At 38.5% G+C, this 22772-nt stretch overlaps 1 protein-coding gene and 36 non-coding genes across 37 annotated transcripts in view; 36 read left to right on the forward strand and 1 right to left on the reverse strand.

Moving 5' to 3' along the window:
• Window positions 1–215: 215 nt before the first annotated feature.
• LOC129357387 (matrilin-2-like) overlaps window positions 216–22772 on the reverse strand; it is a gene marked incomplete at its 3' end in the record, with an annotated part of 73324 nt that continues 50767 nt past the window's right edge. Inside the window, exons 12-14 of the mRNA XM_055026679.1 lie at window positions 989–1111; window positions 466–876; window positions 216–368 (exon numbers count right to left, since the gene is read on the reverse strand). Coding sequence (XP_054882654.1) covers window positions 216–368; window positions 466–876; window positions 989–1111 — 687 coding nt within the window. The remainder of the gene's footprint in view (window positions 369–465; window positions 877–988; window positions 1112–22772) is intronic.
• trnat-agu (transfer RNA threonine (anticodon AGU)) lies at window positions 1934–2007 on the forward strand. The gene has a single exon. It is a non-coding gene; the product is annotated as a tRNA-Thr (tRNA).
• On the forward strand, window positions 2298–2371 carry trnat-cgu (transfer RNA threonine (anticodon CGU)). The gene has a single exon. It is a non-coding gene; the product is annotated as a tRNA-Thr (tRNA).
• trnat-ugu (transfer RNA threonine (anticodon UGU)) lies at window positions 2664–2737 on the forward strand. The gene has a single exon. It is a non-coding gene; the product is annotated as a tRNA-Thr (tRNA).
• Window positions 3392–3462, forward strand: trnat-cgu (transfer RNA threonine (anticodon CGU)). The gene has a single exon. It is a non-coding gene; the product is annotated as a tRNA-Thr (tRNA).
• trnat-cgu (transfer RNA threonine (anticodon CGU)) lies at window positions 5794–5867 on the forward strand. The gene has a single exon. It is a non-coding gene; the product is annotated as a tRNA-Thr (tRNA).
• On the forward strand, window positions 5976–6049 carry trnat-cgu (transfer RNA threonine (anticodon CGU)). The gene has a single exon. It is a non-coding gene; the product is annotated as a tRNA-Thr (tRNA).
• On the forward strand, window positions 6703–6776 carry trnat-agu (transfer RNA threonine (anticodon AGU)). Its single transcript has one exon. It is a non-coding gene; the product is annotated as a tRNA-Thr (tRNA).
• Window positions 7429–7502, forward strand: trnat-cgu (transfer RNA threonine (anticodon CGU)). Its single transcript has one exon. It is a non-coding gene; the product is annotated as a tRNA-Thr (tRNA).
• Window positions 7785–7857, forward strand: trnat-agu (transfer RNA threonine (anticodon AGU)). Its single transcript has one exon. It is a non-coding gene; the product is annotated as a tRNA-Thr (tRNA).
• trnat-cgu (transfer RNA threonine (anticodon CGU)) lies at window positions 7966–8039 on the forward strand. The gene has a single exon. It is a non-coding gene; the product is annotated as a tRNA-Thr (tRNA).
• On the forward strand, window positions 8148–8221 carry trnat-agu (transfer RNA threonine (anticodon AGU)). Its single transcript has one exon. It is a non-coding gene; the product is annotated as a tRNA-Thr (tRNA).
• trnat-agu (transfer RNA threonine (anticodon AGU)) lies at window positions 9931–10004 on the forward strand. Its single transcript has one exon. It is a non-coding gene; the product is annotated as a tRNA-Thr (tRNA).
• On the forward strand, window positions 10114–10187 carry trnat-agu (transfer RNA threonine (anticodon AGU)). Its single transcript has one exon. It is a non-coding gene; the product is annotated as a tRNA-Thr (tRNA).
• Window positions 10649–10722, forward strand: trnat-cgu (transfer RNA threonine (anticodon CGU)). Its single transcript has one exon. It is a non-coding gene; the product is annotated as a tRNA-Thr (tRNA).
• Window positions 11188–11260, forward strand: trnat-ugu (transfer RNA threonine (anticodon UGU)). The gene has a single exon. It is a non-coding gene; the product is annotated as a tRNA-Thr (tRNA).
• trnat-cgu (transfer RNA threonine (anticodon CGU)) lies at window positions 11731–11804 on the forward strand. The gene has a single exon. It is a non-coding gene; the product is annotated as a tRNA-Thr (tRNA).
• On the forward strand, window positions 12280–12352 carry trnat-cgu (transfer RNA threonine (anticodon CGU)). Its single transcript has one exon. It is a non-coding gene; the product is annotated as a tRNA-Thr (tRNA).
• On the forward strand, window positions 12642–12715 carry trnai-aau (transfer RNA isoleucine (anticodon AAU)). The gene has a single exon. It is a non-coding gene; the product is annotated as a tRNA-Ile (tRNA).
• On the forward strand, window positions 13181–13253 carry trnat-agu (transfer RNA threonine (anticodon AGU)). The gene has a single exon. It is a non-coding gene; the product is annotated as a tRNA-Thr (tRNA).
• On the forward strand, window positions 13545–13618 carry trnat-agu (transfer RNA threonine (anticodon AGU)). The gene has a single exon. It is a non-coding gene; the product is annotated as a tRNA-Thr (tRNA).
• Window positions 14601–14674, forward strand: trnat-cgu (transfer RNA threonine (anticodon CGU)). Its single transcript has one exon. It is a non-coding gene; the product is annotated as a tRNA-Thr (tRNA).
• Window positions 15857–15930, forward strand: trnat-cgu (transfer RNA threonine (anticodon CGU)). The gene has a single exon. It is a non-coding gene; the product is annotated as a tRNA-Thr (tRNA).
• trnat-agu (transfer RNA threonine (anticodon AGU)) lies at window positions 16036–16109 on the forward strand. Its single transcript has one exon. It is a non-coding gene; the product is annotated as a tRNA-Thr (tRNA).
• On the forward strand, window positions 16393–16465 carry trnat-cgu (transfer RNA threonine (anticodon CGU)). The gene has a single exon. It is a non-coding gene; the product is annotated as a tRNA-Thr (tRNA).
• trnat-agu (transfer RNA threonine (anticodon AGU)) lies at window positions 17117–17190 on the forward strand. Its single transcript has one exon. It is a non-coding gene; the product is annotated as a tRNA-Thr (tRNA).
• trnat-cgu (transfer RNA threonine (anticodon CGU)) lies at window positions 17658–17731 on the forward strand. The gene has a single exon. It is a non-coding gene; the product is annotated as a tRNA-Thr (tRNA).
• On the forward strand, window positions 18021–18093 carry trnat-agu (transfer RNA threonine (anticodon AGU)). The gene has a single exon. It is a non-coding gene; the product is annotated as a tRNA-Thr (tRNA).
• Window positions 18203–18276, forward strand: trnat-agu (transfer RNA threonine (anticodon AGU)). The gene has a single exon. It is a non-coding gene; the product is annotated as a tRNA-Thr (tRNA).
• Window positions 18386–18458, forward strand: trnai-aau (transfer RNA isoleucine (anticodon AAU)). Its single transcript has one exon. It is a non-coding gene; the product is annotated as a tRNA-Ile (tRNA).
• trnat-agu (transfer RNA threonine (anticodon AGU)) lies at window positions 19283–19356 on the forward strand. The gene has a single exon. It is a non-coding gene; the product is annotated as a tRNA-Thr (tRNA).
• On the forward strand, window positions 19989–20060 carry trnat-agu (transfer RNA threonine (anticodon AGU)). The gene has a single exon. It is a non-coding gene; the product is annotated as a tRNA-Thr (tRNA).
• trnat-cgu (transfer RNA threonine (anticodon CGU)) lies at window positions 20345–20418 on the forward strand. The gene has a single exon. It is a non-coding gene; the product is annotated as a tRNA-Thr (tRNA).
• Window positions 20892–20965, forward strand: trnat-cgu (transfer RNA threonine (anticodon CGU)). Its single transcript has one exon. It is a non-coding gene; the product is annotated as a tRNA-Thr (tRNA).
• Window positions 21622–21695, forward strand: trnak-cuu (transfer RNA lysine (anticodon CUU)). The gene has a single exon. It is a non-coding gene; the product is annotated as a tRNA-Lys (tRNA).
• On the forward strand, window positions 21806–21879 carry trnat-agu (transfer RNA threonine (anticodon AGU)). Its single transcript has one exon. It is a non-coding gene; the product is annotated as a tRNA-Thr (tRNA).
• trnat-cgu (transfer RNA threonine (anticodon CGU)) lies at window positions 22167–22240 on the forward strand. The gene has a single exon. It is a non-coding gene; the product is annotated as a tRNA-Thr (tRNA).

Below are 22772 nucleotides of genomic sequence, written 5' to 3' on the forward strand. Positions count from 1 at the left end.
ATTTTCACAAAGTTAAATAACCTGCCAGTGTAACCATCACTTTTATATCAACGTTAGGGAATTATTGACTTAAAACAATCTTAGTTCTTGCTGAAAAAGTTACCCTTTTGTCTCATTTTAAGCACACTTAAATGAAATATTTGCACTAAAAGAAATGAGACCAAAACACACTTGGGGAGATTTTGCAGTAAAATCAGTTCATACTAAGTGATCACCTTTACACATCCTTGACTTCAGTTTCTTTGTAATTTCTCCCATTTTCTCAAAGTCCTCCGCGTAATAGAGATGCATCTCAGGAGGCTCTGAAGCGATTTCCCTCAGCTCCTGTTCAATGGCCTTCCCAACGCCCAGCGCGTATATCGTCACCCCTGAGAGAAGCAGAAAACAGAGCGAAGGCCCAGTTCAGTATCAGACGATCACGCCTTCGTTAGAAAGTCTGAATAAAGACAAAGTCCCTCATATCACCCGAGGTCTTTGCTCTGCTGGCCCACTCGGAAACATCATCCTGCGACCTTCCGTCGGTGAACACCACGCAAACGCGCGGGACGTTCAGCCTGGCGCCTTCCTTCTCCGAAAAGCTGAACTGGAACATGTGGCGCAGCGCCGAGCCGGTCATGGAGCCCCTCCCCATGTACCGCATCTGGCTCACGGCCCGCTTGACGTCCCGCGCTGCGGCGTGCTGGCCCAGAGAGAACTCTGTGCGCACCTTGGTGGAGAACTGGATGAGTCCGACGCGCGTGGCCATCCTGGAGACTTCCAGCGAGTCCACGATGCTGTTGACGAACTGCTTGACCAGTTCAAAGTTGGCGGGGCCCAAACTCTTGGAGCCATCGATCACAAACACCAAATCCATGACTCCGTCGTGACAGCCTGGTCCTGTCAGGCGCAAATACATGAAAAACGTCTTGATGTAGATTTTTTGTTTGTTTGTTTGTTTTAACATGAGTTGCATCTAAGAATAAAAAAACAAAAGATGCTAAGACTTTACTTTCACATCTTTTCCCATCGTCAGCCAGCAGGAATCCCTCATTACAATTACAGATGTAGGAGTCAGTGGTGCTGACACACAGATGTTCGCAGCCGTGGTCCAGAGATTGACACAGATCAACACCTGGAGGTTTAACATGTGTTACTGATGCTGCTGCGAAACAATGAGCCTGTTGATTCATACTGTATTTTAATAAAAACATGTTTGAAACGATTCAAAGTGTTGATCTGTTGTTGAAATAAAGGTCAACTAATGTAAATAGAAAAATTAACAGGAGTTTGTAGCAGAACCGATGCAATCAGAGTAGTAAATAAGACAAGGCTGTGAAAATATATTTTACATCGAGAATAACATGAAATTCTTGTGCAGTTGTCTTAATGTACTCTGAACAACTTCATAGGGGCAGTGGCTAATTTGGTCAAAGTGCTTGTCAAGTAAATAGAATATGATAGGTTCAAATCCCAGCAGTAGCATTCAACAAAAAGCTTCAAAACTGATAAATTTTTTTGCTTAAATTTTTTCATATTTGAAGTCAGTTTCAAAACATTTCCTGGCATATTGAAAAAAGGATTTATTTCAACTGTTACAAGTTGCTAAGTTGGTCAAAGTGCCTATCTAGTAAACAGGGGATACTGGGTTCAAATCCTAGTAGCACCTGAATTAGTGGCCTACTGACTGATGTATTTAGTTTTACTTACTCCCAGAAGTTGTTTTTCCTATATGTCCTGGCATCAATAAAAGGTAATAAGATAGCGAGAGAGATGTGCTGTAGCTTATTTGTTCAAAATGCTTGTCTAGTAAACAAGAGATCCTGGGTTCAAATCCCAGCAGTACCTATGAATGGATTGGCCTTTTAACTAATGTACTTTAGTTTTTCCAACTACTTGAAGTTGTTTTCATATTATGTCCTGTCATTTAGTGAAAGTGTGATGATTACAAGTAAAAGGTGCTGTGGCTTAGTTGGTCAAAGTGCCTGTCTAGTAAACAGGAGATCCTGGGTTCAAATCCCAGCAGCACCTTTGAATGAGTTGGCCTTTTAACTGGTGTACTTTAGTTTTTCAAACTACTTGAAGTTGTTTTCATAATATGTCCTGTCATTTAGTGAAAGTCTGATGATTACAAGTAAAAGGTGCTGTGGCTTAGTTGGGCAAAGTGCCTGTCTAGTAAACAGGAGATCTTGGGTTAAAATCCCAGCAGCACCTTGAATGATTGAGCTTTTAACTAGTGTACTTTAGTTTTACCAACTACTTGAAGTTGTTTTCATATTATGTCCTGGCATTTAGTGAAAGTGTTATTATTACAGCTACAAGGTGCTGTGGCTTAGTTGGTTAAAGTGCCTGTATCGTAAACTGGATATCCTGGGTTCAAATCCCAGCAGTACCTATGAATGAGTTGTCCTTTGAACTGGTGTACTTTAGTTTTTCCAACTACTTGAAGTTGTTTTCATATTATGTCCTGGCATTTAGTGAAAGTGTTCTTATTACAACTACAAGGTGCTGTGGCTTAGTTGGTCAAAGTGCCTGTCTAGTAAAAATGAGATCCTGGGTTCAAATCCCAGCAGTACCATTGAATTATTTGACAATTTGACTGATGTACTTTAGTTTTTCCAACTATGTAAAGTTGTTTTCATATTATATCCTGGCATTTAGTGAAAGTGTTATTATTACAACTACAAGGTGCTGTGGCTAAATTGGTCAAAGTGCCTGACTTGTAAACAGGAGATCCTGGGTTCAAATCCCAGCAGCACCTTTGAATGAGTTGGCCTTTTAACTGGTGTACTTTAGTTTTTCCAACTACTTGAAGTTGTTTTCATATTATGTCCTGGCATTTAGTGAAAGTGTTATTATTACAGCTAAAGGTGCTGTGGCTTAGTTGTTAAAGTGCCTGTCTCGTAAAAGGAGATCCTGGGTTCAAATCCCAGCAGTACCTATGAATGAGTTGGCCTTCGAACTGGTGTACTTTAGTTTTTCAAACTATTGAAGTTGTTTTTATACTATGTCCTGGCAATTAGTGAAAATGTTGTAATTACAACTACAAGGTGCTGTGGCTTTGTTGGTCAAAGTGCCTGTCTAGTAAACAGGGGATACTGGGTTCAAAACCCAGCAGCACCATTGGATGATTTGGCCTTTTAACTGGTGTACTTTAGTTTTTCCAACTACTTGAAGTTGTTTTCATAATATGTCCTGGCATTTAGTGAAAATGTTATTAGTTCGACTACAAGGTGGTGTCGCTTAGTTGGTCAAAGTGCCTGTCTAGTAAACAGGAGATCCTGGGTTTAAATCCCAGCAGCGCCATTGAAGTATTTGACAATTTGACTGATGTACTTTAGTTTTTCAAACTATTTGAAGTTGTTTTCATATTATGTCCTGGCATTTAGTGAAAGTGTTATTATTACAGCTACAAGGTGCTGTGGCTAAGTTGGTAAAGTGCCTGTCTCGTAAACAGATTCCTGGGTTCAAATCCCAGCAGTACCTATGAATGAGTTGGCCTTTTAACTAATGTACTTTAGTTTTTCCAACTACTTGAAGTTGTTTTCATATTATATCCTGGCATTTAGTGAAAGTGTTATAAATACAACTACAAGGTGCTGTGGCTTAGTTGTCCAAAATCCCTGTCTTGTAAACAGGAGATCCTGGGTTCAAATCCCAGGAGTACCTTTGAATGAGTTGGCCTTTTGACTGATGTACTTTAGTTTTTCAAACTATTTGAAGTTGTTTTTATACTATGTCCTGGCATTTAGTGAAAGTGTTATTATTACAACTACAAGGTGCTGTGGCTAAGTTGGTCAAAGTGCCTGTCTTGTAAACAGGAGACCATGGGTACAATCCCAGCAGCACCTTGAATAGTTGGCCTTTTAACTGCTTTAGTTTTTCCAACTACTTGAAGTTGTTTTCATATTATGTTCTGTCATTTAGTGAAAGTGTGATGATTACAAGTAAGAGGTGCTGTGGCTTAGTTGGTCAAGTGCCTGTCTAGTAAACAGAGATCCTGGGTTAAAATCCCAGCAGCCTTTGAATTATTTGACAATTTGACTGATGTACTTTAGTTTTTCCAACTATTTAAAGTTGTTTTCATACTATGTCCTGGCAATTAGTGAAAGTGTTGTAATTTCAACTACAAGGTGCTGTGGCTTAGTTGGTCAAACTGCTAGTCTAGTGAACAGGAGATCCTGGGTTTAAATCCCAGCAGCAACTATGAATGACTTGGCCTTTTAACTGGTGTACTTTAGTTTTTTTCAACTACTTGAAGTTGTTTTCATATTATGTCCTGTCATTTAGTTATGTTATAAATACAACTACAAGGTGCTGTGGCTTAGTTGTCCAAAATCCCTGTCTTGTAAACAGGAGATCCTGGGTTCAAATCCCAGGACCTTGAATGAGTTGGCCTTTTGACTGATGTCAAAAGGCCAACTAGTTTTTCAAATAGTTTGAAAAACTTTAGTTTTTCAAACTATTTGAAGTTGTTTTTATACTATGTCCTGGCATTTAGTGAAAGTGTTATTATTACAACTACAAGGTTCTGTGGCTTAGTGTCAAAGTGCCTGTCTAATAAACAGGAGATCCTGGGTTCAAATCCCAGCACCATTGAATTATTTGACAATTTGACTGATGTACTTTAGTTTTTCCAACTACTTGAAGTTGTTTTCATATTATGTCCTGGCATTTAGTGAAAGTGTTATTATTACAACTACAAGGTGCTGTGGCTTTGTTGGTCAAAGTGCCTGTCTAGTAAACAGGGGATACTGGGTTCAAAACCCAGCAGCACCATTGAATGATTTGGCCTTTTAACTGGTGTACTTTAGTTTTTCCAACTACTTGAAGTTGTTTTCATAATATGTCCTGGCATTTAGTGAAAATGTTATTAGTTCGACTACAAGGTGGTGTCGCTTAGTTGGTCAAAGTGCCTGTCTAGTAAACAGGAGATCCTGGGTTTAAATCCCAGCAGTGCCATTGAATTATTTGACAATTTGACTGATGTACTTTAGTTTTTCCAACTATTTGAAGTTGTTTTCATATTATGTCCTGGCATTTAGTTAAAGTGTTATTATTACAGCTACAAGGTGCTGTGGCTTAGTTGGTTAAAGTTCCTGTCTCGTAAACAGAGATCCTGGTTCAAATCCCAGCAGTACTATGAATGTTGGTCTTTTAACTAATGTACTTTAGTTTTTCCAACTACTTGAAGTTGTTTTCATATTATATCCTGGCATTTAGTTAAAGTGTTATACAACTAAAGGTGCTGTGGCTTAGTTGTCAAGATCCTGTCTTGTAAACAGGAGATCCTGGGTTCAAATCCCAGGAGTACCTTTGAATGAGTTGGCCTTTTGACTGATGTCAAAAGGCCAACTAGTTTTTCAAATAGTTTGAAAAACTTTAGTTTTTCAAACTATTTGAAGTTGTTTTCATACTATGTCCTGGCATTTAGTGAAAGTGTTATATTACAACTACAAGGTGCTGTGGCTAGTTGGCAAAGTGCCTGTCTTGTAAACAGGAGAACATGAGTTCAAATCCCAGCAGCACCTTGCAATAGTTGGCCTTTTAACTGGTGTACTTTAGTTTTTCCAACTACTGAAGTTGTTTTCATATTACTTCTGTCATTTAGTGAAAGTGTGATATTACAAGTAAAGGTGCTGTGGCTTAGTTGGCCAAAGTGCCTGTCTAGTAAACAGGACATCCTGGTTCAAATCCCAGCAGCACCTATGAATGAGTTGGCCGTTTAACTGGTGTACTTTAGTTTTTCCAACTGCTTGAAGTTGTTTTCATATTATGTCCTGTCATTTAGTGAAAGTGTGATAATTACAAGTAAAAGGTGCTGTGGCTTAGTTGGGCAAAGTGCCCGTCTCGTAAACAGGAGATCCTAGGTTCAAATCCCAGCAGTACCTATGAATGAGTTGGCCTTTGAACTGGTGTACTTTAGTTTTTCAACTATTGAAGTTGTTTTTATACTATGTCCTGGCAATTAGTGAAAGTGTTATTAATTACAACTGCAAGGTGCTGTGGCTTAGTTGGTCAAAGTGCCTGTCTCGTAAACAGGAGATCCTGGGTTCAAATCCCAACAGTACCTGTGAATGAGTTGCCTTTTAACTGGTGTACTTTAGTTTTTTTGAACTACTTGAAGTTGTTTTCATATTATGTCCTGTCATTTAGTGAAAGTGTTATTATTACAACTACAAGGTGCTGTGGCTTAGTTGGTCAAAGTGCCGGACTAGTAAATGAGATCCTGGGTTCAAATCCCAGCAGTACCTATGAATGAGTTGGCCTTTTAACTGGTGTACTTTAGTTTTTCCAACTACTTGAAGTTGTTTTCATAATATGTCCTGTCATTTAGTGAAAGTCTGATGTTTACAAGTAATAGGTGCTGTGGCTTAGTTTGTTAAAGTGCCTGTCTAGTAAATAGGAGATCCTGGGTTCAAATCCCAGCAGCACCATTGTATGAGTTGACCTTTTAACTGGTGTACTTTAGTTTTTCCAACTACTTGAAGTTGTTTTCATATTATGTCCTGGCATTTAGTGAAAGTGTTATTATTACAGCTACAAGGTGCTGTGGCTTAGTTTGTTAAAGTGCCTGTCTCGTAAACAAGATCCTGGGTTCAAATCCCAGCAGTACCTTGAATGAGTTGGCCTTTGAACTGGTGTACTTTAGTTTTTCCAACTACTTGAAGTTGTTTTCATATTATGTCCTGTCATTTAGTGAAAGTGTTATTATTACAACTACAAGGTGCTGTGGCTTAGTGTGTCAAAGTGCCTGTCTAGTAAACAGGAGATCCTGGGTTCAAATCCCAGCAGCACCATTCAATTATTTGACAATTTGACTGATGTACTTTAGTTTTTCCAACTATTAAAGTTGTTTTCATACTATGTCCTGGCAATTAGTGAAAGTGTTGTAATTTCAACTACAAGGTGCTGTGGCTTAGTTGGTCAAACTGCTAGTCTAGTGAACAGGAGATCCTGGGTTTAAATCCCTGCAGCAACTATGAATGAGTTGGCCTTTTAACTAATGTACTTTAGTTTTTCCAACTACTTGAAGTTGTTTTCATATTATGTCCTGTCATTTAGTGAATGTGTTTTTATTACAACAACAGGTTGCTGTGGCTTAGTAGGTCAAAGTGACTGTCTAGTAAACATGAGCTCCTGGGTTAAAAACCCAGCAGTACCTATGAATGAGTTGGCCTTTTAACTGGTGTACTTTAGTTTTTCCAACTACTTGAAGTTGTTTTCATATTATTTCTGTCATTTAGTGAAAGTGTGATGATTACAAGTAATAGGTGCTGTGGCTTAGTTGGCCAAAGTGCCTGTCTAGTAAACAGGAGATCCTGGTTCAAATCCCAGCAGCACCTATGAATGAGTTGGCCTTTAACTAATGTACTTTAGTTTTTCCAACTACTTGAAGTTGTTTTCATATTATGTCCTGTCATTTAGTGAAAGTGTGATATTACAAGTAAAGGTGCTGTGGCTTAGTTGATCAAAGTGCCTGTCTCGTAAACAGGAGATCCTGGGTTCAAATCCCAGCAGTACCTGTGAATGAGTTGCCTTTTAACTGGTGTACTTTAGTTTTTTTGAACTACTGAAGTTGTTTTCATATTATGTCTGTCATTTAGTGAAAGTGTTATTATTACAACTACAAGGTGCTGTGGCTTAGTTAAAGTGCCCGTCTCGTAGAACAGGAGATCCTAGGTTCAAATCCCAGCAGTTCCCATGAATGAGTTGGCCTTTGAACTGGTGTACTTTAGTTTTTCCAACTACTTGAAGTTGTTTTCATATATGTCCTGTCATTTAGTGAAAGTGTGATTACAAGTAAAGGTGCTGTGGCTTAGTTGTCAAAGTGCCTGTCTAGTAAACAGGAGAACCTGGGTTCAAATCCCAGCAGCACCTTTGAATTAGTTGGCCTTTTAACTGGTGTACTTTAGTTTTTCCAACTACATGAAGTTGTTTTCATATTACTTCTGTCATTTAGTGAAAGTGTGATTATTACAGCTACAAGGTGCTGTGGCTTAGTTTGTTAAATTGCCTGTCTCGTAAACAGGAGATCCTGGGTTCAAATCCCAGCAGTACCTATGAATGAGTTGGCCTTTGAACTGGTGTACTTTAGTTTTTCCAACTCTTGAAGTTGTTTTCATATTATGTCCTGTCATTTAGTGAAAGTGTTATTATTACAACTACAAGGTGCTGTGGCTTAGTGTGTCAAAGTGCCTGTCTAGTAAACAGGAGATCCTGGGTTCAAATCCCAGCAGCACCATTGAATTATTTGACAATTTGAATGATGTACTTTAGTTTTTCCAACTACTTGAAGTTGTTTTCATATTATGTCCTGTCATTTAGTGAGTGTTATTATTGCAACTACAAGGTGCTGTGGCTTAGTTGGTCAAAGTGCCTGTCTTAAACAGGAGATCCTGGGTTCAAATCCCAGCAGCACCTTGAATGAGTTGGCCTTTTAACTGGTGTACTTTAGTTTTTCCAACTACTTGAAGTTGTTTTCATATTATGTCCTGGCATTTAGTGAAAGTGTTATTATTACAGCTACAAGGTGCTGTGGCTTAGTTGGTCAAAGTGCCTGTCTAGTAAAAGGAGATCCTGGGTTCAAATCCCAGCAGCACCTTTGAATTAGTTGCCTTTTAACTGGTGTACTTTAGTTTTTTCCAAACTGAAGTTGTTTTCATATTTCTTTCTGTCATTTAGTGAAAGTGTGATGATTACAAGTAATAGGTGCTGTGGCTTAGTTGGCCAAAGTGCCTGTCTAGTAAGGAGATCCTGGTTCAAATCCCAGCAGCACCTATGAATGAGTTGGCCTTTTAATGTACTTTAGTTTTTCCAACTACTTGAAGTTGTTTTCATATATGTCCTGTCATTTAGTGAAAGTGTGATATTACAAGTAAAGGTGCTGTGACTTAGTTGGGCAAAGTGCCCATCTAGTAAACAGGAGATCCTAGGTTCAAATCCCAGCAATACCTATGAATGTTGGCCTTTGAACTGGTGTACTTTAGTTTTTCAACTATTTGAAGTTGTTTTTATACTATGTCCTGGCATTAGTGAAAGTGTTTATTACAACTACAAGGTCTGTGGCTTAGTTGTCAAAGTGCCTGTCTCGTAAACAGGAGATCCTGGGTTCAAATCCCAGCAGTACCTGTGAATGAGTTGCCTTTTAACTGGTGTACTTTAGTTTTTCAACTACTTGAAGTTGTTTTCATATTATGTCCTGTCATTTAGTGAAAGTGTTATTATTGCAACTATAAGGTGCTGTGGCTTAGTTGGTCAAAGTGCCTGTCTAGTAAACAGAGATCCTGGGTTCAAATCCAGCAGTACCTATGAATGAGTTGACCTTTTAACTGGTGTACTTTAGTTTTTCCAACTACTTGAAGTTGTTTTCATATTATGTCCTGGCATTGAGTGAAAGTGTTATTATTACAGCTACAAGGTGCTGTGGCTTAGTGGTGTCAAAGTGCCTGTCTAGTAAAAGGAGATCCTGGGTTCAAATCCCAGCAGCACCTATGAATGAGTTGGCCTTTTAACTAATGTACTTTAGTTTTTCCAAACTACTTGAAGTTGTTTTCATATTATGTCCTGTCATTTAGTGAAAGTGTGATGATTACAAGTAAGGTGCTGTGGCTTAGTTGGTCAAAGTGCCTGTCTAGTAAACAGAGATCCTGGGTTAAATCCCAGCAGCACCTTTGAATTATTTGACAGTTTGACTGATGTACTTTAGTTTTTCCAACTATTTAAGTTGTTTTCATATATGTCCTGGCATTAGTGAAAGTGTGTAATTTCAACTACAAGGTGCTGTGGCTTAGTTGGTCAAAGTGCTAGTCTAGTAACAGGAGATCCTGGTTTAAATCCCAGCAGCAACTATGAATGAGTTGGCCTTTTAACTATGTACTTTAGTTTTTCCAACTACTTGAAGTTGTTTTCATAATATGTCCTGTCATTTAGTGAAAGTCTGATTTACAAGTAGGTGCTGTGGCTTAGTTTGTTAAAGTGCCTGTCTAGTAAATAGGAGATCCTGGGTTCAAATCCCAGCAGCACCATTGTATGAGTTGACCTTTTAACTGGTGTACTTTAGTTTTTCCAACTACTTGAAGTTGTTTTCATATTATGTCCTGGCATTTAGTGAAAGTGTTATTATTACAGCTACAAGGTGCTGTGGCTTAGTTGGTCAAAGTGCCTGTCTAGTAAAAAGGAGATCCTGGGTTCAAATCCCAGCAGCACCTTGAATTAGTTGGCCTTTAACAGGTGTACTTTAGTTTTTCCAACTACTGAAGTTGTTTTCATATACTTTCTGTCATTTAGTGAAAGTGTGATGATTACAAGTAATAGGTGCTGTGGCTTAGTTGAAAGTGCCTGTCTAGTAAACAGGAGATCCTGGGTTCAAATCCCAGCACCTATGAATGAGTTGGCCTTTTAACTGGTGTACTTTAGTTTTTCCAACTACTTGAAGTTGTTTTCATAATATGTCCTGTCATTTAGTGAAAGTGTGATGATTACAAGTTAAAGGTGCTGTGGCTTAGTTTGTTATAGTGCCTGTCTAGTAAAGGAGATCCTGGGTTCAAATCCCAGCAGCACCTTGATGAGTTGACCTTTGAACTGGTGTACTTTAGTTTTTCCAACTACTTGAAGTTGTTTTCATATTATGTCCTGGCATTTAGTGAAAGTGTTATTATTACAGCTACAAGGTGCTGTGGCTTAGTTTGTCAAAGTGCCTGTCTCGTAAACAGGAGATCCTGGGTTCAAATCCCAGCAGTACCTATGAATGAGTTGGCCTTTGAACTGGTGTACTTTAGTTTTTCCAACTACTTGAAGTTGTTTTCATATTATGTCCTGTCATTTAGTGAAAGTGTTATTATTACAACTACAAGGTGCTGTGGCTTACTGTGTCAAAGTGCCTGTCTAGTAAACAGGAGATCCAGGGTTCAAATCCCAGCAGCACCATTGAATTATTTGACAATTTACTGATATACTTTAGTTTTTCCAACTATTTAAGTTGTTTTCATATATGTCCTGGCATTTAGTGAAAGTGTTGTATTTCAACTACAAGGTGCTGTGGCTTAGTTGGTCAAACTGCTGTCTAGTGCAGGAGATCCTGGGTTTAAATCCCAGCAGCACTATGAATGAGTTGGCCTTTTAACTAATGTACTTTAGTTTTTCCAACTACTTGAAGTTGTTTTCATATTATATCCTGGCATTTAGTGAGTGTTATTATTACAACTACAAGGTGCTGTGGCTTAGTTGGTCAAAGTGCCTGTCTTGTAAACAGGAGATCCTGGGTTCATTCCCAGCAGCACCTTTGAATTAGTTGGCCTTTTAACTGGTGTACTTTAGTTTTTCAAACTACATGAAGTTGTTTTCATATTACTTTCTGTCATTTAGTGAAAGTGTGATATTACAAGTAATAGGTGCTGTGGCTTAGTTGGCCAAAGTGCCTGTCTAGTAAACAGGAGATCCTGGGTTCAAATCCCAGCACCTATGAATGAGTTGGCCGTTTAACTAATGTACTTTAGTTTTTCCAACTACTTGAAGTTGTTTTCATATTATGTCCTGTCATTTAGTGAAAGTGTGATAATTACAAGTAAAAGGTGCTGTGACTTAGTTGGGCAAAGTGCCCGTCTAGTAAACAGGAGATCCTAGGTTCAAATCCCAGCAGTACCTATGAATGAGTTGGCCTTTGAACTGGTGTACTTTAGTTTTCAAACTATTTGAAGTTGTTTTTATACTATGTCCTGGCAATTAGTGAAAGTGTTGTAATTACAACTACAAGGTGCTGTGGCTTAGTTGGTCAAAGTGCCTGTCTCGTAAACAGGAGATCCTGGGTTCAAATCCCAGCAGTACCTATGAATGAGTTGGCCTTTTAACTGGTGTACTTTAGTTTTTTTCAACTACTTGAAGTTGTTTTCATATTATGTCCTGTCATTTAGTGAAAGTGTTATTATTACAACTACAAGGTGCTGTGGCTTAGTTGGTCAAAGTGCCTGTCTAGTAAACAGAGATCCTGGGTTCAAATCCCAGCAGTACCTATGAATGAGTTGGCCTTTTAACTGGTGTACTTTAGTTTTTCCAACTACTTGAAGTTGTTTTCATAATATGTCCTGTCATTTAGTGAAAGTCTGATGATTACAAATTAAAGGTGCTGTGGCTTAGTTTGTTATAGTGCCTGTCTAGTAAAAAGGAGATCCTGGGTTCAAATCCCAGCAGCACCATTGTATGAGTTGACCTTTTATCTGGTGTACTTTAGTTTTTCAAACTACTTGAAGTTGTTTTCATATTATGTCCTGGCATTTAGTGAAAGTGTTATTATTACAGATACATGGTGCTGTGGCTTAGTTGTTAAAGTGCCTGTCTCGTAAACAGGAGATCCTGGGTTCAAATCCCAGCAGTACTATGAATGAGTTGGCCTTTGAACTGGTGTACTTTAGTTTTTCCAACTACTTGAAGTTGTTTTCATATTATGTCCTGTCATTTAGTGAAAGTGTTATTATTACAACTACAAGGTGCTGTGGCTTAGTGTGTCAAAGTGCCTGTCTAGTAAACAGGAGATCCTGGGTTCAAATCCCAGCAGCACCTTTGAATGTTGGCCTTTTAACTGGTGTACTTTAGTTTTTCCAACTACATGAAGTTGTTTTCATATTACTTTCTGTCATTTAGTGAAAGTGTGATGATTACAAGTAATAGGTGCTGTGGCTTAGTTGACCAAAGTGCCTGTCTAATAAACAGGAGATCCTGGGTTCAAATCCCAGCAGCACCTTGAATGAGTTGGCCGTTTAACTAATGTACTTTAGTTTTTCCAACTACTTGAAGTTGTTTTCATATTATGTCCTGTCATTTAGTGAAAGTGTGATAATTACAAGTAAAGGTGCTGTGGCTTAGTTGGGCAAAGTGCCGTCTCGTAAACAGGAGATCCTAGGTTCAAATCCCAGCGCCTATGAATGAGTTGGCCTTTGAACTGGTGTACGTTAGTTTTTCAACACTTTGAAGTTGTTTTTATACTATGTCCTGGCATTAGTGAAAGTGTTGTAATTACAACTACAAGGTGCTGTGGCTTAGTGTGTCAAAGTGCCTGTCTAGTAAACAGGAGATCCTGGGTTCAAATCCCAGCAGCACCTTGAATTAGTTGGCCTTTTAACTGGTGTACTTTAGTTTTTCCAACTACATGAAGTTGTTTTCATATTACTTTCTGTCATTTAGTGAAAGTGTGATGATTACAAGTAAAGGTGCTGTGGCTTAGTGGTCAAAGTGCCTGTCTAGTAAACAGGAGATCCTGGGTTCAAATCCCAGCAGTACCTATGAATGAGTTGGCTTTTTAACTGGTGTACTTTAGTTTTTCCAACTACTTGAAGTTGTTTTCATAATATGTCCTGTCAATTAGTGAAAGTCTGATGATAACAAGTAATAGGTGATGTAGCTTAGTTTGTTAAAGTGCCTGTCTAGTAAATAGGAGATCCTGGGTTCAAATCCTAGCAGCACCATTGTATGAGTTGACCTTTTAACTGGTGTCCTTTAGTTTTTCCAACTACTTGAATTGTTTTCATATTATGTCCTGGCATTTAGTGAAAGTGTTATTATTACAGCTACAAGGTGCTGTGGCTTAGTGTGTCAAAGTGCCTGTCTAGTAAACAGGAGATCCTGGGTTCAAATCCCAGCAGCACCATTGAATTATTTGACTGATGTACTTTAGTTTTTCCAACTATTTAAGTTGTTTTCATACTATGTCCTGGCATTAGTGAAAGTGTTGATTAACTACAAGGTGCTGTGGCTTAGTTGGTCAAACTGCTAGTCTAGTAACAGGAGATCCTGGGTTTAAATCCCAGCATGAATGAGTTGGCCTTTTAACTAATGTACTTTAGTTTTTCCAACTACTTGAAGTTGTTTTCATATTATATCCTGGCATTTAGTGAGTGTTTTATTACAACTACAAGGTGCTGTGGCTTAGTTGGCCAAAGTGCCTGTCTAGTAAACAGGAGATCCTGGTTCAAATCCCAGCATTTCCTATGAATGAGTTGGCCTTTAACTAATGTACTTTAGTTTTTCCAACTACTTGAAGTTGTTTTCATATTATGTCCTGTCATTTAGTGAAAGTGTGATAATTACAAGTAAAAGGTGCTGTGGCTTAGTTGGGCAAAGTGCCCGTCTCGTAAACAGGAGATCCTGGTTCAAATCCCAGCAGTACCTTGAATAGTTGCCTTTTAACTGGTGTACTTTAGTTTTTCAACTACTTGAAGTTGTTTTCATATTATGTCTGTCATTAGTGAAAGTGTTATTATTACAACTACAAGGTGCTGTGGCTTAGTTGGCAAAGTGCCTGTCTAGTAAACAAGATCCTGGGTTCAAATCCCAGCAGCACCTTTGAATGAGTTGGCTTTTAACTGGTGTACTTTAGTTTTTCCAACTACTTGAAGTTGTTTTCATAATATGTCCTGTCATTTAGTGAAAGTCTGATATTACAAGTAAAAGGTGCTGTGGCTTAGTTGTTAAGTGCCTGTCTAGTAAATAGGAGATCCTGGGTTCAAATCCCAGCAGCACCATTGTATGAGTTGACCTTTTAACTGGTGTACTTTAGTTTTTCCAACTACTTGAAGTTGTTTTCATATTATGTCCTGGCATTTAGTGAAAGTGTTATTTTACAGCTACAAGGTGCTGTGGCTTAGTTTGTTAAAGTGCCTGTCTCGTAAACAGGAGATCCTGGGTTCAAATCCCAGCAGTACCTATGAATGAGTTGGCCTTTGAACTGGTGTACTTTAGTTTTTCCAACTACTTGAAGTTGTTTTCATATTATGTCCTGTCATTTAGTGAAAGTGTTATTATTACAACTACAAGGTGCTGTGGCTTAGTGTGTCAAAGTGCCTGTCTAGTAAACAGGAGATCCTGGGTTCAAATCCCAGCAGCACCTTGAATTAGTTGGCCTTTTAACTGGTGTACTTTAGTTTTTCCAACTACATGAAGTTGTTTTCATATTACTGTCATTTAGTGAAAGTGTGATGATTACAACTAATAGGTGCTGTGGCTTAGTTGGCCAAAGTGCCTGTCTAGTAAACAGGAGATCCTGGGTTCAAATCCCAGCATTTCCTATGAATGAGTTGGCCGTTTAACTAATGTACTTTAGTTTTTCCAACTACTTGAAGTTGTTTTCATATTATGTCCTGTCATTTAGTGAAAGTGTGATATTACTAAAAGGTGCTGTGGCTTAGTTGGGCATAGTGCCCGTCGTAAACAGGAGATCCTGGTTCAAATCCCAGCAGTACCTATGAATGAGTTGGCCTTTGAACTGGTGTACTTTAGTTTTTCCAACTACTTGAAGTTGTTTTCATATTACCTGGCATTTAGTGAAAGTGTTATTATTACAGCTACAAGGTGCTGTGGCTTAGTTGGTCAAAGTGCCTGTCTAGTAAAAGGAGATCCTGGGTTCAAATCCCAGCAGCACCTTTGAATTAGTTGGCCTTTTAACTGGTGTACTTTAGTTTTTCCAACTACTGAAGTTGTTTTCATATTACTTCTGTCATTTAGTGAAAGTGTGATGATTACAAGTAAGGTGCTGTGGCTTAGTTGGCCAAAGTGCCTGTCTAGTAAACAGGAGATCCTGGGTTCAAATCCAGCAGCACCTATGAATGAGTTGGCCTTTAACTAATGTACTTTAGTTTTTCCAACTACTAAGTTGTTTTCATATTATGTCCTGTCATTAGTGAAAGTCTGATGATTACAAGTAAAAGGTGCTGTGGCTTAGTTTGTTATAGTGCCTGTCTAGTAAATAGGAGCTCCTAGGTTCAAATCCCAGCAGTACCTATGAATGAGTTGGCCTTTGAACTGGTGCACTTTAGTTTTTCAAACTATTTGAAGTTGTTTTTATACTATGTCCTGGCAATTAGTGAAAGTGTTGTAATTACAACTACAAGGTGCTGTGGCTTAGTTGGTCAAAGTGCCTGTCTCGTAAACAGGAGATCCTGGGTTCAAATCCCAGCAGTACCTGTGAATGAGTTTGCCTTTTAACTGGTGTACTTTAGTTTTTCAACTACTTGAAGTTGTTTTCATATTGTCCTGTCATTTAGTGAAAGTGTTATTATTACAACTAAAGGTGCTGTGGCTTAGTTGGTCAAAGTGCCTGTCTAGTAAACATGAGATCCTGGGTTCAAATCCCAGCAGTACCTATGAATGAGTTGGTCTTTTAACTGGTGTACTTTAGTTTTTCCAACTACTTGAAGTTGTTTTCATATATGTCCTGTCATTTAGTGAAAGTGTTATTACAAGTAAAGGTGCTGTGGCTTAGTTTGTTAAGTGCCTGTCTAGTAAAGGAGATCCTGGGTTCAAATCCCAGCAGCACCATTGATGAGTTGGCCTTTTAACTGGTGTACTTTAGTTTTTCCAACTACTTGAAGTTGTTTTCATATTATGTCCTGGCATTTAGTGAAAGTGTTATTATTACAGCTACATGGTGCTGTGGCTTAGTTGTTAAAGTGCCTGTCTCGTAAACAGGAGATCCTGGGTTCAAATCCCAGCAGTACCTATGAATGAGTTGGCCTTTGAACTGGTGTACTTTAGTTTTCCAACTACTTGAAGTTGTTTTCATATTATGTCCTGTCATTTAGTGAAAGTGTTATTATTACAACTACAAGGTGCTGTGGCTTAGTGTGTCAAAGTGCCTGTCTAGTAAACAGGAGATCCTGGGTTCAAATCCCAGCAGCACCTTGAATTAGTTGGCCTTTTAACTGGTGTACTTTAGTTTTTCCAACTACATGAAGTTGTTTTCATATTACTTTCTGTCATTTTGTGAAAGTGTGATGATTACAACTAATAGGTGCTGTGGCTTAGTTGGCCAAAGTCCTGTCTAGTAAACAGGAGATCCTGGGTTCAAATCCCAGCAGCACCTATGAATGAGTTGGCCGTTTTAACTAATGTACTTTAGTTTTTCCAACTACTTGAAGTTGTTTTCATATTATGTCCTGTCATTTAGTGAAAGTGTGATAATTACAAGTAAAGGTGCTGTGGCTTAGTTGGGCAAAGTGCCCGTCTCGTAAACAGGAGATCCTGGTTCAAATCCCAGCAGTACCTATGAATGAGTTGGCCTTTGAACTGGTGTACTTTAGTTTTTCCAAACTTTGAAGTTGTTTTTATACTATGTCCTGGCATTAGTGAAAGTGTTGTATTACAACTACAAGGTGCTGTGGCTTAGTTGGTCAAAGTGCCTGTCTAGTAAACAGGGGATCCTGGGTTCAAAACCCAGCAGCACCTTTGAATTAGTTTGCCTTTTAACTGGTGTACTTTAGTTTTTCCACAACATGAATTGTTTTCATATTACTTTTTTTTAGTGAAAGTGTGATGATTACAAGTAATAGGTGCTGTGGCTTAGTTGGCCAAAGTGTCTGTCTAGTAAACAGGAGATCCTGAGTTCAAATCCCAGCAGTACCTATGAATGAGTTGGCCATTTAACTGGTGTACTTTAGTTTTTCCAACTACTTGAAGTTGTTTTCATAATATGTCCTGTCATTTAGTGAAAGTGTGATGATTACAAGTAATAGGTGCTGTGGCTTAGTTGTTAAAGTGCCTGTCTAGTAAATAGGAGATCCTGGGTTCAAATCCCAGCAGCACCTTGTATGAGTTGGCCTTTTAACTGGTGTACTTTAGTTTTTCCAACTACTTGAAGTTGTTTTCATATTATGTCCTGGCATTTAGTGAAAGTGTTATTATTACAGCTACAAGGTGCTGTGGCTTAGTTTGTTAAAGTGCCTGTCTCGTAAACAGGAGATCCTGGGTTCAAATCCCAGCAGTACCTATGAATGAGTTGGCCTTTGAACTGGTGTACTTTAGTTTTTCCAACTACTTGAAGTTGTTTTCATATTATGTCCTGTCATTTAGTGAAAGTGTTATTATTACAACTACAAGGTGCTGTGGCTTAGTGTGTCAAAGTGCCTGTCTAGTAAACAGGAGATCCTGGGTTCAAATCCCAGCAGCACCTTTGAATTAGTTGGCCTTTTAACTGGTGTACTTTAGTTTTTCCAACTACATGAAGTTGTTTTCATATTACTTGTCATTTAGTGAAAGTGTGATGATTGCAAGTAAAAGGTGCTGTGGCTTAGTTGGGAAAGTGCCTGTCTAGTAAACAGGAGATCCTGGGTTCAAATCCCAGCAGTACCTATGAATGAGTTGGCCTTTTAACTGGTGTACTTTAGTTTTTCCAACTACTTGAAGTTGTTTTCATATTATGTCCTGGCATTTAGTGAAAGTGTTATTATTACAGCTACAAGGTGCTGTGGCTTAGTTGGTCAAAGTGCCTGTCTAGTAAAAAGGAGATCCTGGGTTCAAATCCCAGCAGCACCTTTGAATTAGTTGGCCTTTTAACTGGTGTACTTTAGTTTTTCCAACTACTTGAAGTTGTTTTCATATTACTTTCTGTCATTTAGTGAAAGTGTGATGATTACAAGTAATAGGTGCTGTGGCTTAGTTGACAAAGTGCCTGTCTAATAAACAGGAGATCCTGGGTTCAAATCCCAGCAGCACCTTGAATGAGTTGGCCGTTTAACTAATGTACTTTAGTTTTTCCAACTACTTGAAGTTGTTTTCATATTATGTCCTGTCATTTAGTGAAAGTGTGATAATTACAAGTAAAAGGTGCTGTGGCTTAGTTGGCAAAGTGCCGTCTCGTAAACAGGAGATCCTGGTTCAAATCCCAGCAGTACCTATGAATGAGTTGGCCTTTGAACTGGTGTACTTAGTTTTTCAAACTTGAAGTTGTTTTTATTATGTCCTGGCAATTAGTGAAAGTGTTGTAATTACAACTACAAGGTGCTGTGGCTTAGTGTGTCAAAGTGCCTGTCTAGTAAACAGGAGATCCTGGGTTCAAATCCCAGCAGCACCTTTGAATTAGTTGGCCTTTTAACTGGTGTACTTTAGTTTTTCCAACTACATGAAGTTGTTTTCATATTACTTTCTGTCATTTAGTGAAAGTGTGATGATTACAAGTAATAGGTGCTGTGGCTTAGGTGGCCAAAGTGCCTGTCTAGTAAACAGGAGATCCTGGGTTCAAATCCCAGCACTACCTATGAATGAGTTGGCCTTTTAACTGGTGTACTTTAGTTTTTCCAACTACTTGAAGTTGTTTTCATATATGTCCTGTCATTTAGTGAAAGTGTGATGATTACAAGTAATAGGTGCTGTGGCTTAGTTGTTAAAGTGCCTGTCTAGTAAAGGAGATCCTGGGTTCAAATCCCAGCAGCACCGTTGATGAGTTGACCTTTTAACTGGTGTACTTTAGTTTTTCCAACTACTTGAAGTTGTTTTCATATTATGTCCTGGCATTTAGTGAGTGTTATTATTACAACTACAAGGTGCTGTGGCTTAGTGTGTCAAAGTGCCTGTCTAGTAAACAGGAGATCCTGGGTTCAAATCCCAGCAGCACCATTCAATTATTTACTGATGTACTTTAGTTTTTCCAACTATTGAAGTTGTTTTCATATGTCCTGGCAATTAGTGAAAGTGTTGTAATTTCAACTACAAGGTGCTGTGGCTTAGTTGGTCAAACTGCTGTCTAGTGAACAGGAGATCCTGGGTTTAAATCCCAGCAGCAAATATGAATGAGTTGGCCTTTTAACTAATGTACTTTAGTTTTTCCAACTACTTGAAGTTGTTTTCATATTATCCTGGCATTTAGTGAGTGTTATTACAACTACAAGGTGCTGTGGCTTAGTTGGCCAAAGTGCCTGTCTAGTAAACAGGAGATCCTGGGTTCAAATCCCAGCATTTCCTATGAATGAGTTGGCCGTTTAACTAATGTACTTTAGTTTTTCCAACTACTTGAAGTTGTTTTCATATTATGTCCTGTCATTTAGTGAAAGTGTGATAATTACAAGTAAAGGTGCTGTGGCTTAGTTGGGCAAAGTGCCGTCTCGTAAACAGGAGATCCTGGTTCAAATCCCAGCAGTACCTGTGAATAAGTTGCCTTTTAACTGGTGTACTTTAGTTTTTCAACTACTTGAAGTTGTTTTCATATTATGTCCTGTCATTTAGTGAAAGTGTTATTATTACAACTACAAGGTGCTGTGGCTTAGTTGGTCAAAGTGCCTGTCTAGTAAACAGGATCCTGGGTTCAAATCCCAGCAGCACCTTTGAATTAGTTGGCTTTTAACTGGTGTACTTTAGTTTTTCCAACTACTTGAAGTTGTTTTCATATATGTCCTGTCATTTAGTGAAAGTCTGATTATTACAAGTAAAGGTGCTGTGGCTTAGTTGTTAAAGTGCCTGTCTAGTAAGGAGATCCTGGGTTCAAATCCCAGCAGCACCATTGATGAGTTGACCTTTTAACTGGTGTACTTTAGTTTTTCCAACTACTTGAAGTTGTTTTCATATTATGTCCTGGCATTTAGTGAAAGTGTTATTTTTACAGCTACAAGGTGCTGTGGCTTAGTTTGTTAAAGTGCCTGTCTCGTAAACAGGAGATCCTGGGTTCAAATCCCAGCAGTACCTATGAATGAGTTGGCCTTTGAACTGGTGTACTTTAGTTTTTCCAACTACTTGAAGTTGTTTTCATATTATGTCCTGTCATTTAGTGAAAGTGTTATTATTACAACTACAAGGTGCTGTGGCTTAGTGTGTCAAAGTGCCTGTCTAGTAAACTGGAGATCCTGGGTTCAAATCCCAGCAGCACCTTTGAATTAGTTGGCCTATTAACTGATGTACTTTAGTTTTTCCAACTACATGAAGTTGTTTTCATATTACTTTCTGTCATTTTGTGAAAGTGTGATGATTACAACTACAAGGTGCTGTGGCTTAGTTGGCCAAAGTGCCTGTCTAGTAAACAGGAGATCCTGGGTTCAAATCCCAGCATTTCCTATGAATGAGTTGGCCGTTTAACTAATGTACTTTAGTTTTTCCAACTACTTGAAGTTGTTTTCATATTATGTCCTGTCATTTAGTGAAAGTGTGATATTACAAGTAAAGGTGCTGTGGCTTAGTTGGGCAAAGTGCCCGTCTCGTAAACAGGAGATCCTAGGTTCAAATCCCAGCAGTACCTATGAATGAGTTGGCCTATGAACTGGGGTACTTTAGTTTTTCCAACTACTTGAAGTTGTTTTCATATTATGTCCTGTCATTTAGTGAAAGTGTTATTATTACAACTACAAGGTGCTGTGGCTTAGTTGTCAAAGTGCCTGTCTAGTAAAAAGGAGATCCTGGGTTCAAATCCCAGCAGCACCTTTGAATTAGTTGGCCTTTTAACTGGTGTACTTTAGTTTTTCCAACTACATGAAGTTGTTTTCATATTACTTTCTGTCATTTAGTGAAAGTGTGATGATTACAAGTAATAGGTGCTGTGGCTTAGTTGGCCAAAGTGCCTGTCTAGTAAACAGGAGATCCTGGGTTCAAATCCAGCAGCACCTATGAATGAGTTGGCCGTTTAACTAATGTACTTTAGTTTTTCCAACTACTTGAAGTTGTTTTCATATTATGTCCTGTCATTTAGTGAAAGTGTGATAATTACAAGTAAAAGGTGCTGTGGCTTAGTTGGGCAAAGTGCCCGTCTAGTAAACAGGAGATCCTAGGTTCAAATCCCAGCAGTACCTATGAATGAGTTGGCCTTTGAACTGGTGCACTTTAGTTTTTCAAACTATTTGAAGTTGTTTTTATACTATGTCCTGGCAATTAGTGAAAGTGTTATTATTACAACTACAAGGTGCTGTGGCTTAGTTGGTCAAAGTGCCTGTCTCTTAAACAGGAGATCCTGGGTTCAAATCCCAGCAGTACCTGTGAATGAGTTGGCCTTTTAACTGGTGTACTTTAGTTTTTTTCAACTACTTGAAGTTGTTTTCATATTATGTCCTGTCATTTAGTGAAAGTGTTATTATTACAACTACAAGGTGCTGTGGCTTAGTTGGTCAAAGTGCCTGTCTAGTAAACATGAGATCCTGGGTTCAAATCCCAGCAGTACCTATGAATGAGTTGGCTTTTAACTGGTGTACTTTAGTTTTTCCAACTACTTGAAGTTGTTTTCATATATGTCCTGTCATTTAGTGAAAGTCTGATTATTACAAGTAAAGGTGCTGTGGCTTAGTTTGTTAAGTGCCTGTCTAGTAAACAGGAGATCCTGGGTTCAAATCCCAGCAGCACCATTGATGAGTTGACCTTTTAACTGGTGTACTTTAGTTTTTCCAACTACTTGAAGTTGTTTTCATATTATGTCCTGGCATTTAGTGAAAGTGTTATTATTACAGCTACATGGTGCTGTGGCTTAGTTTGTTAAAGTGCCTGTCTCGTAAACAGGAGATCCTGGGTTCAAATCCCAGCAGTACCTATGAATGAGTTGGCCTTTGAACTGGTGTACTTTAGTTTTCCAACTACTTGAAGTTGTTTTCATATTATGTCCTGTCATTTAGTGAAAGTGTGATGATTACAAGTAAGAGGTGCTGTGGCTTAGTGTGTCAAAGTGCCTGTCTAGTAAACAGGAGATCCTGGGTTCAAATCTCAGCAGTACCTGTGAATGTGTTGGACTTTTAACTGGTGTACTTTAGTTTTTTCAACTACTTGAAGTTGTTTTCATATTATTTCTGTCATTTAGTGAAAGTGTGATGATTACAACTAATAGGTGCTGTGGCTTAGTTGGCAAAGTCCTGTCTAGTAAACAGGAGATCCTGGGTTCAAATCCCAGCAGCACCTATGAATGAGTTGGCCGTTTAACTAATGTACTTTAGTTTTTCCAACTACTTGAAGTTGTTTTCATATTATGTCCTGTCATTTAGTGAAAGTGTGATAATTACAACTACAAGGTGCTGTGGCTTAGTTGGGCAAAGTGCCTGACTAGTAAACATGAGATCCTGGGTTCAAAT

This window comes from Poeciliopsis prolifica, unplaced genomic scaffold (assembly GCF_027474105.1).
Source record: "Poeciliopsis prolifica strain line A6 unplaced genomic scaffold, Auburn_PproV2 SCAFFOLD252, whole genome shotgun sequence".
Taxonomy (NCBI): domain Eukaryota; kingdom Metazoa; phylum Chordata; class Actinopteri; order Cyprinodontiformes; family Poeciliidae; genus Poeciliopsis; species Poeciliopsis prolifica.